At 51.5% G+C, this 22,263-nt stretch overlaps 1 protein-coding gene across 2 annotated transcripts; it reads right to left on the bottom strand.

Annotated features, from left to right (window-relative positions):
* Nucleotides 1-2,792: 2,792 nt before the first annotated feature.
* FAM76A (family with sequence similarity 76 member A) lies at nt 2,793-16,810 on the bottom strand. Of its 2 annotated transcripts, XM_054517201.1 has the most exons (10): nt 16,730-16,810; nt 15,651-15,715; nt 14,796-14,850; nt 14,087-14,239; nt 13,086-13,243; nt 12,600-12,686; nt 11,666-11,797; nt 6,409-6,544; nt 6,014-6,115; nt 2,793-4,684 (listed from the first exon to the last, which is right to left on the bottom strand). In XM_054517201.1, exons 1-10 carry the CDS (start codon nt 16,808-16,810, stop codon nt 4,598-4,600), a joined length of 1,056 nt encoding a protein of 351 aa, XP_054373176.1. In that variant the 3' UTR covers nt 2,793-4,597. The 2 variants fall into 2 exon arrangements, with proteins under 2 accessions (XP_054373176.1, XP_036253007.1); XM_036397114.2 differs by lacking the exon at nt 11,666-11,797.
* Nucleotides 16,811-22,263: the final 5,453 nt, after the last annotated feature.

The raw sequence follows: 22,263 nt of genomic DNA, 5'->3' as shown, positions 1-22,263 counted from the left end.
CAAGGAGGGCTGCAGCCCTCTGCACTGGAGAAAGACGGGGAGGGCTGAAGGTGTTCAGCCTGGAGAAGGCTCTGGGGAAACCTTAGAGCCCATTCCAGAGCCTAAAAGGGCTCCAGAAGAGCTGGAAAGGGACTTGGGGAAAGGGCCTGAAGTGCCAGGACAAGGGGGAATGGCTTCCTGCTGCCAGAAGGGAGGGATAGATGGGATATTGGGAAGGAATCCTTCCCTGTGAGGGTGGCAGGCCCTGGCACAGGGTGCCCAGAGAAGCTGTGGCTGCCCCTGGATCCCTGCAAGTGCCCAAGGCCAGGCTGGACAGGTGGATGGAAGGTGGGATGCTTCCACCATCCCTTCCACCTGGGATGGTGGAAGGTGTCCTTGCCCATCAGAGGGGGGCAGAACAAGATGAGCTTCAAGATCTCTTCCAATCAAAATGGTCTGGGATTCTCTTGACTCTTTTACTGGGTTTGGTGTTTCTCCAAAGGGACAGAAGGAAAAAAAAAAAAACGTGAAAAGAAGGGATAAAAATCCACCCTCACAACCATGGGCTGTCCCAGACACAGCATTGGTGCTGCCTGACAGCCCAGCAAACAGGAGTCACTGCACAAACAGCTCAGGACTCTCCTGGCAACAGCCTCCTCTGGCTCCGGGCTGAGCCCCTGCCAGCAGGAGAACGTCAGTGCTCCTTGGCACTGCAGTGCCAGCCGCACAGCCCACGGCTGCAACAGCCACCCTCAGCACAGCCCACAGGCCCAGCCTCTGCATGCAGGAGGGCACAGCCACTTAGAAACGTCCCTGGGCATTGCTCCTGGTCCTTGTCCTTTCCTGGGGCTATTTTTAGGGTGTTCTGCAAATACAGCTCTGTGCTGAGGCTGTGGACTCTGGGTGCCTCTGGCCAGCTCAAGGTTTCCACTTCTGTATTTCCAGTTGTGTCATTTCAGAGGCACGATTTGGGGGCTTCATTTCATATGATCCAGGGTCAGAGGTGCTGGTTTAGCCTCTGTCACCCCAGTCCAGCTGTGTCACCTGCTCCTTCAGCACTGTCACACCCCACAGAGCTGCAGGACAGGGGCACAAGCAGAGGTACTGCTGGTCACCAGCCAGCCCTGGGGCTGCCCAAAGAAGCTGTGGCTGCAAGTGCCCAAGGCCAGGCTGGACAGGGCTTGGAGCAACCTGGGACAGTGGGAGCTGTCCCTGCCCATGGCAGGGGGTGGAACAAGATGAGCTTTACGGGCTCTTCTAACCCAAACCATTCCATGATGACTCTGCAGATCCACCTGAGGCCATGAGCTCTGTGTTTGCTCTGGCTGAACACATCAGCCTGAAGGGGAAAACACATCTCTTCCTTTGCATCAGCAAAAGCACCACAGAGCAAGCAAAGTGGGGGTGGCAGAGAGGGGGAGGCTGCCTCTGTTCTCCCTCCCCTTTCTGCTCCCCAAAAAGCTCTGGATATTAGAGGGACAGGGCTGTGGGTGTGCATCAGGCGATGATCCAGCTGGAGAGATGGGCTGGAGATGCTGCCAAATATTTAATACAAAAATATCCCATCAGAAGACACGAAGGGCTGTGCCAGGAGGACATTTGTCCCACAGACAAGTCCTGCATGTCGAGCAGGGCTAGGAGGGACCAAGCACCGCCGGGTGGGCACAGAGCTCTAGGTTCTGTGGCAGCACAGGATCCCCCATCTGTTCCTCACCCCTGCTCAGCACTAGGTTACCTGCAGCACTTTCCCCAGGTGGCTTCTGCTGGCTCGGGCTGTCAGCAGCATCTCCCTCCTGCACAGCAGCCTGCTGCACGGAGCAGCTCACACCCTCCCAGGCTGGGAGCCAGGAGCAGGCCATGCTGGCCAGTGCAAAACAGCTTCAGCACCCCATAGAATCATGGAATTGTTCTGTTCAGAAAGCTCTCTACGATCATAGAGTTTAACTATTACCCCAAGATGGCCAAGGCCACCACTAACCCATGTCCCCAAGTGCCACATCTGCATGGCTTTTAAATCTCTCCAGGGACATAAAAACAAGCAACGGTGGGTAATTATTTTGGGATTGACAGTGCTCTGGTTACCATCCTGCTGACTGGACAAGTCTGGTGCTCCAGGAAAGCTGAACAGCAAGGGAAGGTCAATTGCTCAAGGTGTGTTACCTTAGAGGGAGGTTGGCTGGGGACAACTCCTGCTTTTTTCAGCAGCTGGTGGTTTTGGGCAGCCCAGATTCTGAGGAGGAAGGGAAGCAGCAGAAACCATACAGGGACACTGAGGGAACACCTGGGGCAGGTAAGACATGGAAGATTGTTTCAGTGTCTCCTTTCCTTACATGCTCTGCTCGAAGATCAGCATGCTCCATGTACACCAGGAGACTGGATACGAATAAGGAAAACAGTCAAAGCTAAAACCCCTTTAGACTCTCAGACCTCTGGAGATTTCCTTGGAAAAAGATGAGAGGCAGCCAAATTTTCTTCATGGAACTCTCATGGGAAAAGGGAAAACCTCCATGCCAAAGGAGCAGGTCCCTCTGTCTGTGCCAATTGTATCCCCTTGCCAAGATCAGGAATACATCTTGTCAGATACAGCCGGATGGGTCCTGGGAAGCTGGATGTAACCAAGTAACCAGGATCCTAGCAACAGGCTTGATGGGAGGATTTAAAGATAGAAAAAAAAGTAGGAGCAAAGCAAACAACGGGAAAATATTGTCTCATTCCCCAAACTCCCAACCCTAGAGCAGGAGATAAATCAGCTCCAGGCAGGGAGAGGTACTTTGGTTGTTTTGGTTTTTTCCCTTTTCAAAGCAAACAAAGTATCAGTCACAGATGAGGATTTTTTTAAACCACTTTTACAGGTGTCATTTGTACAAATCAAAGCATCCCTTGAAAATCTCATCATTACAAACATACAAAGAAACGATGTTGGTGCTACAAATCAGCTATGCAACGGCAGGAGCAATTTACCACGATTAAAAACCCTACTGAACAGTATTTACAGGGCCTTTCTCCCTCTTTTTTATTTCTTTATGTTGAGGGAAGGAAAAAAGCAAAGCCCACAGTTAAAAAAACTCCCACCAATGCACTTCATTTTCTAAAAGTATAAAACTGGGTGAGTTTTTGCCACACTCAGGCAAAGTGTAACAATTTCTGGTTTTGCTTGTTTTCACATCAAAAGTCTCTTATAAAAACCAAAAACAAACCCATGGCAGTGTGCGATGAAATGTGCTCCTTCCATGCCAGAAGCCAACATCATCCCAAAAAAAGTGCCTTTGAGTAAAATCAACTTTAGTAACAAATAAGAAACAAAAGGATGAAAAAAGTAATCACAAGCTCTAGTTAAAAGCTTCATCAAAGCCCTGACGGAGCAGCCGCCCTGCAGCAAAAGCATGAGCTCTCTTACCTACCTCCAGCCCCTGCCGGGGGTCTCCAAGCCCTGAGATGTTTCTCCGCTCCCTGACTGGCGGCCGGGATGTCGAGGAGCTCCTGCCAGCCCGGAGTTGTGTGGTGCTCCCCCTCCAAGTGCTTTTTATCCACCACCATCACCCCAAAAGAGGTGCCTGGGGGGACCTAGCCCAGCTGGTCTGGCTGTAAGGGTCAGTGGCAACCGTGCTGTTTTGGAGCAGCACATCCCTGGTACAGGGAACTCTCATAGCCCTTTGATCCTGCTGGTTTGGAATCAGCAGTGAGAAAAATCCCTGGAGTGTCCCAAAAAACACCCCCTGGCTCGGGTTGCTGCCTGAGTAAGTGCTTTCCTGGAGCCAACCTGGCCCCTGCATCTGGAAGGGGCAGGGAAAGGGGGAAGGGAGGGAATATCCGAGCCTAGAGCTCTCTGTGTAAAGAAATGGAGTAAGAGACACTTGATCGCACCAAGCTGCAGAAATCATCAAAATCCCAGAGGTCACCACATAACCAGGGCACTGGGGGGGTGGGGGGAATTCTGGGTGGGTTGGGGGCTGTATCATTCCACTTTGGCTCCCAACCCAAAAGCTCTGATCAGAAAAACAAGGAAACACAAAACCAGGCAGTTTGGTTTGCCAAGTTGACAGAGAAAATAAGAAAAAAAAACCAAAACAAAACACAAAAATCTTCCAAGATAAATACATGGCCCCCATTGTGGAAGCATCTTCAAAAAGCTGGATCAACTGTTGTCAGCAGTGGCACAACCTTCCAGGAATACCTGCTGGGCTGGTGAGTTCTCAGCTCTCTTTTGAAGAAGGAACAGTTCGAGGGAAAAAAAAAAATCCAGCTCCCACCACACGCAGCTCCCATTTTATCTGCAGAACAACTGGCCATGGCAATTCCCTCACAGCAGCAGGATGGGAACCAGCAAGGAGCCACTAATGCAGCAGGTTCCTGTTTGCTCATGGAAAGGGCTGGCAGTGGTAGCAACTGGTTAGGAAAAGATTTCTTCCAGAAAACAGTACTTTGGGGGGATTTAGGAAGGCTGGGACCTCTCCCCATGGACTGAAACTGGCCACACTCAAGCATGCTGTCAGAAGGTAACACGCACCAGGAATCCCATGGAGTCCACAAGACAGAGGTTTGGGCTTCCAGCGATCCTGCAGGCCTCCCACACTCCTCAGCTACTGCTGGGGAAAGCTCCCAGGCTGGGGGCTTGGCTTTAAGGGGAGGTTATTGCTCCTGACTTCTCAGGCTTTTTGCCTTTTGACAGGGCAGCTGCTTGCTTCAGGAGTTCTCTGTTCTTGGCCTGGAAATGGGGAAAATGGGTATTTAGTGGCATGGATCATCATTAGCTCTTGGGATCCCTGTGCAGAAACAGCTGACATCCTGCACACAGCTGGAAAGGGGCACAGATGTTGAGCTCACCTCTAACCTCCTAGAGAGGGCTCTCCCATCCCAGCCCCACAGGAAAAAACAACTACAAAATGATAGAACCCACGAGACCGTTCAAAAATTAATCATATGAACAGTTCAAAGTACCTACAATACACTGAGAGGATCTGAACTTTGATTTTGCAGCCATTGAAAAAGATTTCCTGAGACTCAACCAATAGCAGCAGAAATAAAACATCTGGACACCAGAGAGTTCAGGGCAGTCCCAGCCTGAGCTGAGCACAGACGTGGAAAGGCCCAAGAGAGGGAAGTGGCTGGGACACACCTGCTCCTGGATCTGATGCTCCTCGACCTTCAGCAACAGCACACCCAGCCCTCTCCACACCACATCCCAGCATTCCACATGCCCTGTGAAGGGATTCTGGCAGGCACCAGCACTCTGACAGCAGCTGGAGGCCTCCAGCCTGCCTTCCACTGGGATACTTCCCCAGAGTGGGTGTGGATGGAGGAGGGGCTGTTTCCTCAGGGGCAACAGAAGCCTTTTGTCTCATCCCCTCCCAGCTCTCATTGCTGGGGCTTTAGATCTTTGTATACCCAAAGTAATTAAACGGTGCAAAGTTCATTTCTGTGTCTGATTTCTTCCCCTTTGACCCGATCCCTTCAGTGGCTCAAGCTATTCATGCTGATAGTCTGCTGTGTGTTTCCACAGCCATGACAAGAATCCTGCTCTCCCTGCTTCCATCAGCTCAGGGACTTCTTTATTTGGACTAGAGATACTGGGTGAAAAGAACTGCCAATTGTTCCTTTGTTCTCTCTGGTTACTGCTCACACAAATCACAGGGAGGCGATTTAGAGGCTCGGGGAGCTGACAAAGGTTCTGCAGACTGGAGAAACAGGTTCAAACCTGATTTTGGCAATAAGTAAAATGAGTCTGATGGCTCCTGTCTAGTCCATAAGGGACACAACACAGCACTTTAAAGACAGTAAGCGTGAGCCTGAGTAGAGAGCAGCAAGGTAGGTGTAAATGGTGGTTGGGATGCAATGCAGAGCTGAGGAGGGGCTTGCCTGGCAGCACAGAGGCTGTAGGACACGGCTGAGAAACATTAGCAGAGCTTTGTGTGCAGTAGCTCACAGGGTGTCCTGATCAGGAGTGTCCTCAGTCCCTCCTGGACACAGCTCAGGAATGTCCTCAGTCACTCCTGGATACAACACAGCTCAGCAGTTAAACTGACAATGCTGTCACCTGTAACTGCTCCATGACCTCCTTGTGTGTCTTCTCCATTTGGTTCATCTTTGCCCTCATCTGTGATTCCTGGTACTGCAGGTCGGCTTTCAGCTCCGTGATCTGTGCAGAAACCAGGAAGGAGCAAGTGAGCTGGAAGAGGCAACAACTGCCCTCACCACAGACCCCCCCTGCCATGGAAAGTGTCTCTACAGAAGCTGTGTGGGACTGGCTGAGGTCACAGACATGAGATCCCCTGGGTGGGTCCAGAGAGCCTCTTTGGCTTTGGAAAGGAGGCAGCCTGGAAACAGCGAGACATGTTAGCTCCAAGATAAAAAGCCAGGCTGTGTCAGAGTGTGATCTGACATGTGAGAACATGTCAGCCTGCTGGGGGGGAAGCAAGCCAAGGACTGTACCTTCTTCTCCTTCTCCAAAATCATCTGATCCTTTTGGTGAAGCATCTTTTTTAAAGTAGCCACTTCCTCCTTCAGCTGGGCAATGATGACAAAGTGGTCGGTGCCAGGGGAGTCCAGGGCAAGGTCCGGAGAAAAACTGCAGCAAAGAACAGGGAGAGGCCCTCAACAAAACCCTCCTCTTCACTAGGCAGGGAAACTCCCACGGATGCTCTCAAAGGAGACTGGGAATCATTTCATGATCATTCATGATCCTTTTTCAAATAGAGAGCTGAAGACAGCAATCAGAGAGATAATTAAACTTTATGCATCCCTTTGGAAATCTTTTTGCTCACAAGCAGTCCTTGGATGCACTGCAAAACTTCCCACTGAATGTAAACAAACATTCTGGCAAGGAGGGGACACAAAGAGAAACAAATAACCTCCAAGTTCAACAAACAGAGCAAAAGGAAACAGCTAAATTTTTCTGAACAAGGAAAAGGCATAAAAAACATACTGGACCTTGTAATATGATTCTGCCATGATAAAGCAATTTAGGGAGAAGCTTCATTATTCCAGAGTAGGAAAAAACTCTCCAGGAAGACAGAGAAATAGCTGAGCACATCACCTGTCCACTACCAGGTACTCTAAATCTAAGCAACCACCAGCAGAGCTATCTGTGCATGAGTCACTGCTGCACTGGTAAATCACAAACCTCCCTAGGAGACACCAGTGACCCAGGCAGGCACATGCAGTCCTGTGCTATGGGAATATGCCAGACCATAAGATACAACAGGCTGCAGCCACAAGGCCCAGGGAGCCCACCTGATTTTTCCCTGCCTTCTGTTCCATCCCTAGAGCTGATTTTTATCTCCTCCTGCTAAGGGGGCAGCACACTCCCAGCCACTTGCACCTGAAACTGCTGTATAAAAATTGAACTGTAATAAGACAACAAAGCTTCACCTACATTACTTCAAGTCTGGCTGTTATCAGATAAATAGAAATAAATCATCAGGGTCACCCAAAGCCTGACTTTTTTTTTAAAAGCCTCCAGAGTAGGTTAACACTCAGCTTTAAAGCTGGGAGCTGCAGCAGAGTGGGAAAAGCATGGTCTCAATCCAAAATTCTGCCTCTCTCCAGGATGTTTCTACCTCTGAGCTTCCAGTCCCCAGCGTGTACCCTTAGGCAGAGAGTACTTGCTGCTCACTTCACACGGGGTCTCCTCCAGCACCTGGAAATGATCCATTTTCTAATTAAAAGCACTACAGTCTGCTGTGACAGGACTCATTAGTAAGGATGTGGCAGGGGAAAAGGCTCGCTCCCCACTGTGCTGGGGATCTACAGAGGGAAACAAAGCAGAGGCAGCTTCCCAGATCTGAGAGTCAGAGGATGGCCCTGAGGCACTGGGAGAGAAAACCTGGCAGAGGAAAACTCAGAACTGAGGGTCTGCAAGAGACAGCCCAGAGCAGAGGAGCCCTGCATGGCTAAAACATGCTGACAGCAGAGTCCACACTAAGATGTGGCAGCTCTCTGGGGACACTGGATCCAGCTCTGGGCTAGGCAGAGAGGTTCATACCCACACACTAGCACAGAACAACTCCATTTTAAAGCTTTCCCAATAGTTTTCCCAAGTGGAGGCTGTGCAAGATGATGGTGTGTGCTCCAGCACCTTTCTGTGTGCAAGCACATTATTAACAGCAGCTTTAATTTCCCACTCACTGCAAATATGCTGGGGAGGAGAGAAATATATTTAAAAAAAACAAAAACAACAGTAACCAACAGCACAGAGAAAAGAAAGGCTTCCTCACTAATTCCCTCTGGCTGAAAACAATCCCTAGACACACCATTCCTTTGCCCAGGCACGCTTCCCTCCTGCCATACCCTGGGGTGATAAAGAGTGCCAGGGGATGCCCACAATTCCCTGAGCAGCTCCAGCATGAAAAATTCCCTGCCCGGCAACTGCTGCTCCCAGCAAAGCCAGGAAGGTGAGAGCCAGCCCTGCCACCCAGTGGGGAGAAGGAAGGGACAGGAGGGCCACCAGCCTGCACAGAGCACCCATCCCTGGGGCTCCGAGGGTTCTGCACGCACCAGTAGGGAACAGCCAGCCTGAGACCTCCTCCTGGAGGGCTATAAAATACCAGACTGGTATTTTCCTGTCCAGCTGCTGCAAAATGCCCCTTCAAATGTGTTAAGGTGCTAAATAAAGAAGCAGATTTTTTTTCCTCTTCCTTTGTATTTTTTTAAAGACTGACAATATAGTAATGAAAGGTTCCTCTGTCTTAAACCCCATGTTACAGAAGCAGCTGAGACTCCAAAATTTGAAGGAAAACTGCCAAACACAAGTCAGTCTTTTCCTTTAACAAACAGATCAAGACAACCAACCAAAAAAACAAAAAAGCCATTTCCTCTACAAATAAACTCAAGATCCAGCCCCTTGGGATAGGTCAGGGGGACATGAGCTCTCCATGTCTGAGCAGCCTAAAAGGCACACCACTAATTAAAGGCAAATGATGAGCTCCTGTTGTTTTCAGCAGAGACAGAAGACAAAAATGGAGCTGTTCCCAAGGCACCTGCCTCTCTCTATTGATTGGAATAGAAACCAAATCGACTGCTTTAAACTCCACACCTGTTAAATGGCAGAAATTAGGCAAGGCAAATGCCAAGATTAAAGATTTAGCTATTCAAGGCTGGCATAAAGAGGCAGAGACCAGGCACTAAACCAGCATCCATATTTCACCTTAGACAAAAACCACCTGCATAGCTGCCTCCAGCTCTGAGCCCCCAACATCAAAAGGATGTGGAACTGCTGGAACAAGCCCAGAGGAGGCCATGGAGATGTTCCAAGAGCTGGAACCCTCCTGCTCTGAACCCAGGCTGGGAGAGCTGAAGGTGTTCAGCTTGGAGAAGAGAAAGCTCAGGGGAAATCTTAGAGCCCATTCCAGAGCCTAAAGGGGCTCCAGGAGAGCTGGAGAGGGACTGGTGACAAGGGCCTGAAGTGCCAGGTCAAGGGGGAATGGCTTCCCACTCCCAGAAGGGAGGGATAGATTCCTTGGGAAGGAATTCTTCCCTGTGAGGGTAGTGAAACCCTGGCAGGATTTACCCAGAGCAGCTGTTGCTGCCCCTGGATCCCTGCAAGGCTCCAAGGCAAGGTTGGAGAGGCCTTGGAGCAACCTGGGATGGTGGAAGATGTCTGCCCATGGAAAGGGGCAGATAGAGATGAGCTTTAAGGTCCCTTCCAACCCAAACCATTCTGGGATTCTATGAAAAAACATCCTCTGCTCAGTGCAGTACAGCCCAAGTCACAGAGCTTTAAACTATGCCAGGACTTTCCTATGCAAATAAGAATCTTTTACAAATGAACTTCACTGCTGAGCATCCTGAGGCACTGCTGCCCTCCCCCTGCCAGCAGTGCTGTCACTGCCTGGTGTTACAAGCACAATTTAGCACCTTGTCTGCAGTGACAGGAGAAGGGACTGCAGTGTGCTCATCTGCGGAGTCTGCAGCATAAAAACACTTTGCCAGCATTGGCACAGATGATGGGGACACCAAGAGTGCCCCAGTTAGGACCAGCAGAGCTGCAGGGGCTGGAGGTGAAGCTGGTGTGCAGGGCACTGGCAGCACAGAAGGATTAGTAAGGCCAGGTCTGCTGCAAGATGTGCTGCGAGTCACTGAGAGAGAAAACTACTCCCAGTGCAGCAGCAACAGAGCTGTTTGCTCCTCCCAGAACTCACCCAGAACAAACCATTCAATACCCTTTAAATGACTGCTGGAAATCACCCTGTCCACATATCACAGCTATTGTGAGCAACAACCACCCTGAAATATGTAAACAGAGGGAATTCAGTACGACACAGTAAAGGAATTTCTACCATATCCAAGAAGAAGCAGTAATTTCAGAGAAGCTGGACCCCGACTGAAGGTGTTGCCGAAGTCAACTGAGCTCAAGCATGCCCAAATTTTGCCCAGTTGAGGGCCTACACCAGAGGTTTGGCTGGAGCTGGGGTACAGGATGTTGGGGCTGATCTCAGCAGGGAGGAGGTGCTGGTTGAGTTTACTCCAGTTTACTCCAGACTCTGCTGCTGCAAACACCCTTGTGCTGCAGCAAACCTTAACTCCATGCTCAGGCGGTGCCCCAGACACCAGCATGACTCAGGAGGGACAATCTGGTAGTTGTATAAAGGGGAGGGATTTGGGGGCTCACTCATAAAAGAACACTCAGCCACTCCAAACCCACACTTAAGGAACCCCCATTATTACTCCTCTCAAGACATGCAGCCATTTGGCTATTTAAGGTAGCTGCAGCTTGCCTTTTCTGCTGCATGTCGCTGAAGCTCTTTAGTTGCTAAATTTACACTTGGTTTGTTACTGGAACTCATCAAAAAAAAGCCTGTGGCAAGGCCTACAGCCTTAGCAGGAGCCAGACTGACAATATCTGACATGAGAGCAAAAGGAAGGCTGTTGATTCCTTCAATACATGCTCCTGCTTTCCAAACACACAGCTGACCAACCCAGAGCACAGGTCATTTTGCTTTTTGGGTCTTTTTAAGCCAGCAGGGCTGTTACAATGAGTTGTGAGATCTCAGCCCAGGCTTTAATGAGGAGATAAAAACAGCTGGTGCTGTGCTACAGCCCAGAGCAGTGGCCTCTCTGACGGGCTGCACCAGCTCTACCAGGGCCCTGTTTCCATTCTCTCCTCTGGCTCCACCAGCACTGAAGGCAATGGAATTCTAGCCCTCCACACTCAGCCACGGCTCCTAAGTCACAATTAGTCCTTAAATTTTTCCAGCTTTTAACTGAAAATGCTGTTCAGATGATAAAAGGTACTTCACACTTCTCTGTGGGTGCCACTGCCCTATAAAATTATTAAAGGTCTATTTCACAGAATCATAGAATCCCAGAATGGTTTGGGTCAAAGGGACCTTAAAGCTCATCTCGTTCTGCCCCCTGCCACAGGCAGTGTCACCTTCCACTAGATGAGGCTGCCCTAAGCCCCATCCAATCTGGCCATGAACACTTCCAGGATGGACATTTCCCGTGGGAGCATTTTACAGTGACAAGGTGTCAACGGTATCTACAGGAGAGATCTGTGATCTCAGAGACACTGAAGGCAGGTAGTGATTAATTAATTACCAGTGTCTTTAACAAACCCTTTGGCACTAACTGTGCTCTGCTCCATGCTCCCAAATCCCTGCTGTTCAGAAAGAGATCTGTTGAGAGGGACAGTTCCCGTGTAGGAGGCAGTTCCCAAGGAGGGAGGGGAGAAAACAATAGGTGATCTCACTTCAGGATGTCAATGCCTTGAGCAACAGGACAATGGTGGGCCCCGAGAGTCTGTTGGGAAGCAGCCCACTGCGCCAACGTGGACGGGGCCCTCTGGATAAGGGGGCAAAGCATCTCGGGAGAGGAAGGAACGCTGAGAATCAGAGAGGAAAGGCAGGAATGAAAATATGCATGCACAAGACCATAAAAATACAAATCCATCTCAATCTCCTGTTTCTGCTAGCGACTCCCATTCTGCTGCACAGGCGGCCGGCATCAACGTGATCCAGCATCAAGTGTGACAGCAGAACGGGGTCGATGCTTTCCCAGAATCAGAGAACCATGGAACGGTTTGGGCTGGAACGAATCTTAAAGAGCATCTTGTTCCATCCCCTTGCCATGGGAAGGGACACCTTCCACTAGACCAAGCTGCTCCACGACCCATCCAACCTGGCCTGGAACACCTCCAGGATGGGGAGTACACAACCTTTCAAGCAAAGCTGTTTGATTGCTTGTCTCTCCCCCAAAAGCAGGAGGGGACATGGGAAGTGGGTCTGGATCTTCTCCTGTCCTCTGAGGCTCTCCCTGCAGATCAGTCTGACAGACCTCAAAGCACAAAACCTGCAGGCCTCACCAGACCCTCTCTCCTGTGGCTGCAGGAGAGATGATAAAGTTGGTTTGCCTGCAGTTTTCCTGACTGTTGAGGAGCTCAGCCAACATCACCTTGATCCTACTCCATCCAAGCAGGTACAGGTGCTCAGTATTCTCTTCTTCAAATCTATGTCTAGATTCCAGGTAGCACTGCCCTGCCAGGTTCTAGGACAGCCCCTCGAGGTCTCAAAGCCCAAGGCCCCTGCTCTAGCATAAGAGCTTCCTGTTATTCACACACAACTCTGTCTTATATAAACTTAGCAAACAAACCACTCGCCCACAATTTCCCCATGTAACAGGCTCACCTGTCACCATTGGCAGATATGGCATCAAACTTGGCTTTCTTCTTTGGGATTTCATTCTGAATGGAAGACGTGGATAAGGTTTTCTGGCTAGAAAAAGGAGGAAATTGTATGTCAGAACCTGAATGACTTTCAGTCTAAGACAGAGAGGCAGATAAATATTCCCACCCACTTTGATCCTATTAAAACAGTATTTCCCAGTGCTAAAACGATAAAAAAATCATTCCTTGAAGAATAGCTGGAGACTAAAAATAAACAGAAAACAATGAGTCAGAGTAGCATGTAGGTGAAGAACTCCTGCTTAAAATCTGCATTTTAATAATTAAATTTTACAAATGCAACTTTGATTTCACAGTGTACAAGTTCAGTAAGTTGGATCACTAAGAAGCACAAGGCTGTACCAGCACAGTGAGGTTTGCAAACAAGCAAAGCGTGACTTAGCCAGACTGTCCTGAGCTCAGACCATGCCCAAACCCCTCCTAAGGTTACCTGTTATAGTGGCTGCCACTGCTGAGCCTACTGAACTGCTCCTTCTCCTGCAGGCTGCCTCGGGAAGAACTGCTCAGGTGTTTGCACTGCTCTTTGGTCTTCTGCAGGACTCGTTTATAGGACAGTGTGCACAACCAGCAAAGCAGCTTGCCATCCACCTGGAATGGGAGACAGAAAGCAGCTTTGGTCTTTTTTCCTGCCCACAAAGCAAACACAGAAAAGACAAGAAGCACTTTCAAGCTTAGGGTTACGGCAGTCACTGGAGACCAAAACAGCAAGGGTGTCTGCTCCAGGAGGCTCAGCAGGGCACCGATTATGGCTGCAGCATTCCAAACAACAGATGTTTACAGTATGCCTCGAGAAGACACACCTCCTACACAGGCACTCAGGGTGTACAGAAGCCATGAAGGGGTTTCCTGGTAGAGGTATGACACTTGTAGCTCCTCAGGCTATGGAACAAATGTCATTCTCCATCCCTCTCCCCAGATCGCACCTCACACTTCATTCAGAGGTCTCTGCTCCTCTGCCAGCTCTTGGGCCAAATTCAAGAGATCTTTCTTAGAAGATCTGGCAGAGGCACACAGGGGTTCAAAGATTAAACAGCTCTAAACCAGAGCAAAGCTCAGCTCTAGAAAACACTTTATAACCAAGAGATATGGTTTGGGTTGAAAGCAACCTTAAACCCCACCCAGTCCCACCCCTTGCCATGGCAGGGACACCTTCCACTGTCCCAGACTGCTCCAATCCCTGTCCAGCCTGGCCTTGGGCACTGCCAGGGATCCAAGGGCAGCCACAGCTGCTCTGGGCACCTGTGCCAGGGCCTGCCCACCCTGACAGGGAGGAATTTCCTCCCACTATTCCATCTAACCCTGCCACCTGGCAGTGAGAAGCCTTTCCCCATGTCCTGTCAGAAATGCTGCAGAAGATGTAAAGAAGATGGAGAGAGGATCAGTGTGATCAGCCCTTTTACCTTTTCAGCCTTCTTTAACACAAATACTGACCTTCTTCCTGTCATCCTTCCGGTCGAAGGCGCACTGCTGCTTGCACTGCTCACACGAGTGAGGAGGGCCATACTTCTTCTCTGAGTTGGTGCAACGCTGGCACTTGTTTCCAATAAATGCTGCTATGATGTTGCAGTACTGGCAGGGTTTTGGCTTTAAAAAATAAGAACAACTGCAACAGCCTTCAAGCTACAATAGCACACTGCTCCTTCCTATTCTCCCCATAATTTCAAACTTTTATTTCCTTACTCTACACAGAGTATAATGCTGATCCAGGAGACAAAATTCCATTTGGATCCCTGGCCTCCAGCTAAGTGTATTTAGCCATGGCACTCAGATAATTTATCAAGTGCTGTGAAATCTTTAGAAAAAACAACAAAATAGAACTAATCAAAATCTCTATTTCAGATTTCAGACAAGCAGGAAATAAAGATTTATCACTGCTTCCTGCAGCAATCTCAGTCTGTGTAAGCACAGTCTTGTTTCTACTGGGTATCAAACAGATCATTTCCTGGCCTCAAAAGATGCAAAGCTCTTTTTTGTGCTAAAAGAATAGAAAAAGTAAAAGTTTTACATTTGAGTGACCCATATTATTGATCAGTCATGCTCTTACAGCTGAGCCAGTCCATAAACTGCTCTGATTTCAGCAGGATAAAGACAAGAGAGATGAAAGGAAGAGAGGCTGGGGAGGCTGAGCCCCCTCACTTACTGTGCCATAGAGCTTCACGTTCTGAGCACACTTCTTGCATATCGTGTTGGTTTTGCTGTGAAGGAGGACAGATCATTCTATCAACACATTCCAAGAGAAATGAAACCTCTGTGTTTAGGGTGCCCGCCTCAGATCCCAGGATCCCTGCTTAGGCTCCCAGCCTCCTCTCAGCTCTGCCTCTGGTGATGAGGCTGGATTCAACCTCTCTAGCAACTCAGATACCAAAATGCTTTTCCCATCCCATCATCTGGCTGAGGATAAATAGCCAAAAATTACAAAGGAGGTGTCTTTTAATTAAGGCATCTCCAGATGACACCCGGTTTTTGTCCATACAAGCACAGGATTTGATCACTGGCTAATTGGCAGCATGAGTGATTCAGCATCAGGGCAGGCTAAACTCTGGAGGTCATGGCAGGAGAGGGCAGAGGTATATTTGTCCAACAAACATGGGAAGGAACACCTCACACAACGGCCACACACAGCCCTGGGTTTACCAATCCTCCCTCTGACAGCTACACAACTTGTCAAAATGCAAAAAGACACGAGCCCAGCTAGAGGACACACAGCAGGAAATAAATGTTGGATGCCAGACATCAGGCAAGAGGAAAACTCATGGGAAAATGCATCTGAGCTCTGACTGAAAAAAAAACCCGAGCAAAAGGTGTGATCCAAGTGCACTGCAGACACTGCAACTTGCCCAGCAGATCTTTGGAGGTGGCCAAAGGTCTCCCAAGCTCTCCACAGCAACAATCTACAGGTTAAGGCTCAGTCGCTGAAGGTGTGGAAGCATTACAGCTCCCGAGGTGTGATCATTCTACCAGAAACCTGGAACTCCCCAGCTCAGAAGGCATTTACCTTTCCTGCTGGAATTCAGTCCTGCAGTAAGTGCATTTAACAATGGGATGAGCAATCCGGCACTCCTGCAACAACAGAGGTGTTTCATGAGGTGCAGTGCTGCTCCCCAAGCCCCAGATCTCCTGCTGCCCTCCACTCCCACCACATCCACACACTTGCAAGCACTCCCTCCCTGTACAGTCATGCTGAGAGAAGAGGAAGGGTACTGGGAATGCCATGTGTCACAGGTGAGCCAGGTGTGCCTCACACCCACAGAGGAGGGTCACGGGGCAGCCCGGCTCCCAGGGCAGGAACACAGCTCTGCCTCAGGTATTCACCAGTTCCCTGTACATCTGGCCATGCTCTCCTCTCATCCCAGCTTCCCCAGATTCCCCCACGTTCACCTGCCTTGTCCCAGCCTCAGTGATCCCAGGCTACTCCAGTTCCTGCTCCGTGTTCCCAATTTCACCTGATCTTGTTCTTCCCCACCCCGTCAGGCTGTCTCCAAAACCCACCTTACTCCCTTCAGGACACCATCAGACCTCCTAGAGTGGTCCCCAGATCCTCCCAGGCCTTTGTTCAGGAAGAGCTCCCACCTCCCCTCTGTTCCCCACAACAACCCCATGACTTCCACTGCAGCACCTCCAAACTGCCTTCGGTGCCCCCAGGCCCCGCTGACAACCAGCTCCCCTAAAGAGCCCTTCAGCATATCCCCCTAACAGCCTCAGGGCTTTAGCCCATGCTCCAGCCCCTCAAAACCTCCCGGCCCTCACACACACCTCCCACTGCTCCCCACGGACCCGAAACACACACCTCAAGGCCCCACTCTTCCTAAATACTCCCAGGATCTCCCCACAAACAGCCTCCCAGTTATCCTCAGCTCCTCTAAGAGCCTGCAGACCCCTTAAAAACACTCCCTTGCTTGCTCTCCCTCACAAACAAGCTCCAGGAGGCCCTTTACCCCTCAGACCCCCCACAGCCTCTCACAGACCACCCCCCACTTCCCTCAGAGCCCTCCTCAGACTCCTCTCCCATCAGCCTCCTCCCACATTAGCCCCCATAAGCCCCCTCGCAGCGCGCCCCCAGCCCCTCTCCTGGACCTTGCAGAGCTGCTGGCCCTGGCTGAGCGCCTCGAAGGGGAAGCGCTGGTGGCACTTGGTGCAGGCGTACAGCGCCGCCATCCCGCCGCCCCGCTGACAGGCGCGGCCCGCCCGCCCTCCCGCCCGGCCCGGGCGGCACCGCCCCCGACCATCGCCCATTGGCCGCGCGCCGCATCATTCACGCTTCAGCCGCCTCTCATTGGTGAATGTGCCGTCACTCACAGCCCCGGGGCGGGGCGCGGGGCACGCCGAGGAAGCGCTAACGTCACGGGGAGCGCCGTGACGCAGCCTCTCGGCCCCGCGTGACGCGACGCGCGAGGGAGGTCGCGCGAGATCGCGAGTGGAAAAGGGGGCGGGGACTGGGGCGGGGCCAGACAGGGCTGGGATGGACAGGGATGGACACGGACATGGCCAGAGAGCCTGGGATGTACAGGGCTGGGCATGGCTGGAGAGCCTGGGATGTACAGGGCTGGGCATGGCTGGAGAGCCTGGGATGTACAGGGCTGGGCATGGCTGGAGAGCCTGGGATGTACAGGGCTGGGCATGGCTGGAGGGCCTGGGATGTACAGGGCCGGACATGGCTGGACAGCCTGGAATAGACAGGGCTGGACAGGGTCGGAGAGCCTGGGATGGATATGGCCGGACTGGGCTGGGATGGACAGGGCCAGGGAACAGGCTGGGCTGGGCTGAAGTGGGCCAAGGCTGGGAAAAGAGGCTGGGCTGGGCCAGGCCAGGCCAGGGTCGAGTGGGGCTGAGCTGAGCCTGGACAGTGCTGAGAGAAGGGCCTGAGCTGAGCTGGGTCGAGGAAAGAGCTGAGGGCAGGGTGAAGGGCTGGTGGCAGGGCTAAAGCAGAACCAGGTGAAAGGGAGATCCACGGCTGGGGAGCAGTGTGGGAGCTGGCGCAGGCTGGGCTGGGGAGAGGAGCTGCTGCAGGGAGGGAGGGCTCTGTGGAGGTGGGTGAGGAGGGTCAGCACTGCAGGAAGGAAGGAAGGGAGCCCAGGAATGTGGGGAGGAGGAGGCATCTCCGCCTTGAGATGGAGGTGAAAGGAGCAGAGTCACCACTCCAGGGAGGGCTGGAGACACCAGCAGGGCAGGGGCAGTGGGAATGCCGTGGCTGGAGGTTGTGTCTGCAGGGAAAGGAAAACCACCATGCGAACGTGCTTCCTCTCTCGTGTGCCTCCAGAAGCTGCAGCTGCTCACCCACGGCACAGCCTGGCTGACTTCACAGCTGGACCTGCCCCTCGTGGGCAGCAGGGCAGAGCAAACTGCAGCTCCCTGTGCTCACACCGCAGACTGGGAGAGCTCCAGGTGGGAACAGGGAGGAGATTTGGCCCCATTTCCTTCTGGGAATGAGGCTGGACTCAAGCTGCTGCAGCAAGGACAGATCATACACTGCACATATGAAATAACTGTTCTTTTTTTAATCAAGTAGTTGTCATTTTGTACAACGTGACACAGAACAGGTGCTTTGAGAAACGGGGGAAATTAAGGCGTTTTGGTGTTAAAAGTTCATTCTAAATCCAAGATGGAATGAGCAAAAGGCAGCAACTGCTCACAGTTGTGTGATCTGCTCCATTTGCTGGATGTTCCTGTGCTCCTACACCCTTCCCTCTTTCTCACACCTTAAGGGATACCTTAAACCTTTGGGAAACTTCTGTCCTTACCTTTTTTCCTACACCAGATGACAGAGCATTCCCGGTCCTGGCTGGTGCAAGCGGTGAAACTGAAATCTGAGCTGCTTAGGCTTTCCCAAGAAGGACTGGGGGAGTGTCTTGGGTTTTTAGCTTGGCTGCGTGGGTGTGCATAATGAACCGGAATTCTGCTGTGCTTGGCTACCTCGGGGACTCGTTTTAATCACCGGGCAAATGTGCTGTGTGTAGGAGAACTACTTAATTTCATGACAGGAGTTGCATTGTGCTGGATGCCGGGCTGTGATTGGGAAATGTCCGTCGGTGGGAAGCAGGAGGCAGAGCTGGGATGCAGGGAACGATCCCTCCTCGCTGCTCGGGGCTGCTCCGGGGGCGGGCTCTGCGGGAGGAGGAGGGCTGGGGATGCTCACATTTGGGGCTTTGACAGCGCACCTGGAGAGGGGCAGCGCAGCCTGCGCTCTGTTACGGTAAATCGTGGAGTCCTGAAATGGTTTGGGTTGGAAGGGACCTTAAAGAGCACCCAGTGCCACCCCTGCCATGGCAGGGACACCTCAAACTGTCCCAGGCTGCTCCCAGCCCTGTCCAACCTGGCCTGGGTCACTTGCAGGGGTAAGGCAGCCACAGCTGCTCTGGGCACCCCTTGCAAGGGCCTCTCCACCTTCACAGCAAAGAATTTTTTTCCTAAAATAAAATCTAACCCTCACCTTTTTTAGTTTGAATCCATTCCCCCTTATCCTGTCAATTAAAACCTAAAGATCAGGGAGGGGGGGTATGGAGTGGTGAATAGCTGGGGCTGAAGGAGAAGGAATGGTTTGAGAATGTGAACAACAAACCTGCCAGAGCAGCCACGGGTGCCAAGGGAGAAGCATTTGGCTGAGGGAGAGAGTTTGTAAAGCTGCTACTGAAGGAAGTGTGAGAAGAAACGCTTGGAAAGCCTCTGCCTCGGTGATTTTCCAGCAGAGCCACACTGGCAGCAAAGCAGTTCCAAGCCCTCAGAGTTTAGAAGGCTGCTCAGATCTATCAGATGCACTCTTTCACTGTGGCATGGCTTGGGCTGGAAGGAATTGGAAAGATTATCTCTCTAATGCCCTGCCATGGGCAGGGACATCTATTTGTGCCCCAAAAACCTCTGGTTACTGTGCGAGACAGCAAAAGTCTCCCCTGGATCATGGTCTTCGCCATCCCAAGATGCCAGGGTTTCATGTAAAGCACATCCTTCCCCTTTATGGAGCACCTGGGGAGACAGAGACCCCCAGGAGCCCTTCCCCTGGCACAGGAGGACTCTGAGCTCTCCATCAGCCCCTCTGGGTCGCCTGGAGCATTTGGGAGCCACGAGGTTGCCAAAGCAAGTTTGGTTCAGCTGCTGTTCCTTGACACCGTCTGTGGCTCTCTGTAAATCACTAACAGATAATAATTTCATACTCTGGCTCTGCGGATCCCCCGCCTGCTGAATAATTACCTTGTTTTGTGCGAGCCATGAGAGGTTTTCACAGATAATTCATCCAGCAGGGAAAGGCAGCCAGATTTTGGGCTGGAGCACATTTTCTGGCCACCTGGCATTGCTGCACAGAGGTCTGCAGCTGCCTCCGGAGGGAAATGCTGTATCCAGGACAGCCGAGGGCAGGGCGAGAAACCAAACCCAGATGAAATCCCAGCCGCCCTTCCTCGGAGAATAATTCAGCTTGGCAAACTCAGCCCACCCCGAGTTTCTGGATGTGTGGACAGATTGATCCCGCAGATCTGGATGCTCTCGCTCACAGAGGAGCTGTTTCACTGGAAACAGAGCTCCTCCCAGGAGCTGCTTGCGGTGGTGACCTCCATGTTGCCTCACTCCCCGTGTCCTGCCTGGCCTCGGGTGGGTGGTTGGAGCCCAGCGCAGAGCTAAGATCACCCCCAGGCTGCCATCCCCGTCCCAGGGTTGGGTTGATGCAGGGCACGAGGAGGAAGGATCATCCCTGTGTCAGCTTATCTCAGCAGCTCCCAAACCACCCCACAGACTAAGGAGGAGATGAGGTTCTCAAGGTGGGTCCCAAATCCTCTCAACTCCCACTCTGAACAGTTCTCACTCCATTAAACACCAACCTCAGCTGATATCTCCCGACCAATTTATCAAATTTGGGGAGTTTCCTGCAAGGTGCCTCTCCCAAAGGAAACCTTAAATGCAGAGCTTTGCTTCCAATAAATAGCAGGATTCAGAGTGCCTGTGCTTTGCTGTGCTCTGCAAAACTTGAAGCCACTCTGAGGTTTGGGTGTCCAGGGAAGTCTGGAGGTCACAGCTCAGCTGGGCTGGGAGCCAGAACCTACATCTGGCTCTGCAAACAGCAAACCTTCCTTCAGGTCTGTCCTTTCTTATTTTTTTCCTTTTTCAAATACAATAAACAGATAGTTTTTTAAGTTCCCAGCCATCTGAACTACCCACACTCAGGACTGTGATATGCCTAATGCCATGAATGCAGAATTTCAGTAAATGCTTCCTGGGGATACAAAACTTGCAGCTCTGTGTTCAGCAGCAAATTCAGGACATCACCTATCCAAAGGGAGCCTGAAAGTCACGGTTCCCTGAAAGTCAAAGCATGTTTTATTGACTGCAGTCAAGAGAATCAAAGATCTGGAGACCTGGACTCCCACGGCATAAACCACATTATTCCTGTGCAGTGATCATTCCTCTCCCAGACATGAATTCCAGCCAGCCTCCCTGCTGGGAATGATTAAAGACCCCTTCAACAATCAGCAAATTGTCAAATAAGCAGGTGAACAAGTGAAAGAAAACAAGGGAATATGGTGTCACCTGGAGGGAAGTGCAGCTCCCTGGGTGCTGCCTGTGGTTTGCTGTACAAAACTGGGGTGTAGCCATGGGGGATGTCCCTTCTCAACTATCAAAACCCCATTTGGGGGAAGGTAGAGTCAGTGCAGATGCAGCTACAGGTCAGGGATGGCATTTCCCTTCTTCAAGGTTCCCTTCCCAGCTGCCTGCTGCTACCTGGGCTCTTGAATCGGGGAGCAGAGCCTGGCAGTGCCCGCAGCTCTCACTGGGAGCCCTGGGCTGCCCACTGCCGCTGCCAGCCCAGCTCCATGCCCAGGGTGGACATCACCAAAACGGCACCAGAACCCCCACAGTGTCAGAGCTGCTGACCTGTGGCCTGCACACCCCAAGAACAGCACCAGACCCTTGGCTCGGGATGAGGCTTCTCCATGGCTGTGAGGTTTTGGGGTGGAGCAAGAAAAGAGATGGAAGGAGTGTGACAGCTCTGGGGTGTGACCAGCTCAGGAGCACCCCAATGTTGCCATCATATTTCAAAAGCTCTCGTACCCTCTCGGTGATCTCTCACAGGCACCTCCTTGCAGCACTGACTCCTTCTTCTTCACAGCACAGCCAACAAACTCCAACTCTTCACAGCCAAAAACTCCAGCTCTCCAGACCAGCTAACCCACTCCTTTATAGCACTCTTCCTTACTAGTCGCAGCTGTGGCCTATCAAGGGCAGGCCTGTTCCTAGTCTTTGGTAACTAGTACAGCTGCAACTTCCCAGGGGCAAGAATACCTTCTGCACCATCTTTATTTTCTTACATTCTATCCCCCCCACACCCCAAAACCCCCTGTGCACCCCACAAAAAAGGGTGGAAGTCTACCAGGGTCAGGGCAGGGAGAACTTCCCAGCCTGTTTTAGTATCCCTGTGCTCTGATCCTGCTCTCCAGGATGGCTGGAGCCCAGAATAAGAGCCCAGCTGAGCCACAGCCAGGGTGCAAAGGGGAGCAGCCCCAGGAGTGAAGGGACCTGGCTGGTGGCACTGACAAACACCCCAGTGACAAAGATCCCACCCGCAGCCACAGCAGGCGCTCAGGCAGTGGGGCACAGGGTGGAGGCCTTCCCCCACGCCAGGAATT

Source organism: Molothrus ater, chromosome 24, assembly GCF_012460135.2.
Source record: "Molothrus ater isolate BHLD 08-10-18 breed brown headed cowbird chromosome 24, BPBGC_Mater_1.1, whole genome shotgun sequence".
In the NCBI taxonomy this organism is placed as follows: Eukaryota; Metazoa; Chordata; class Aves; order Passeriformes; family Icteridae; genus Molothrus; species Molothrus ater.
Note: the sequence above shows the minus strand (reverse complement) of the source record. Positions and strands in the feature narration are given on the sequence as shown.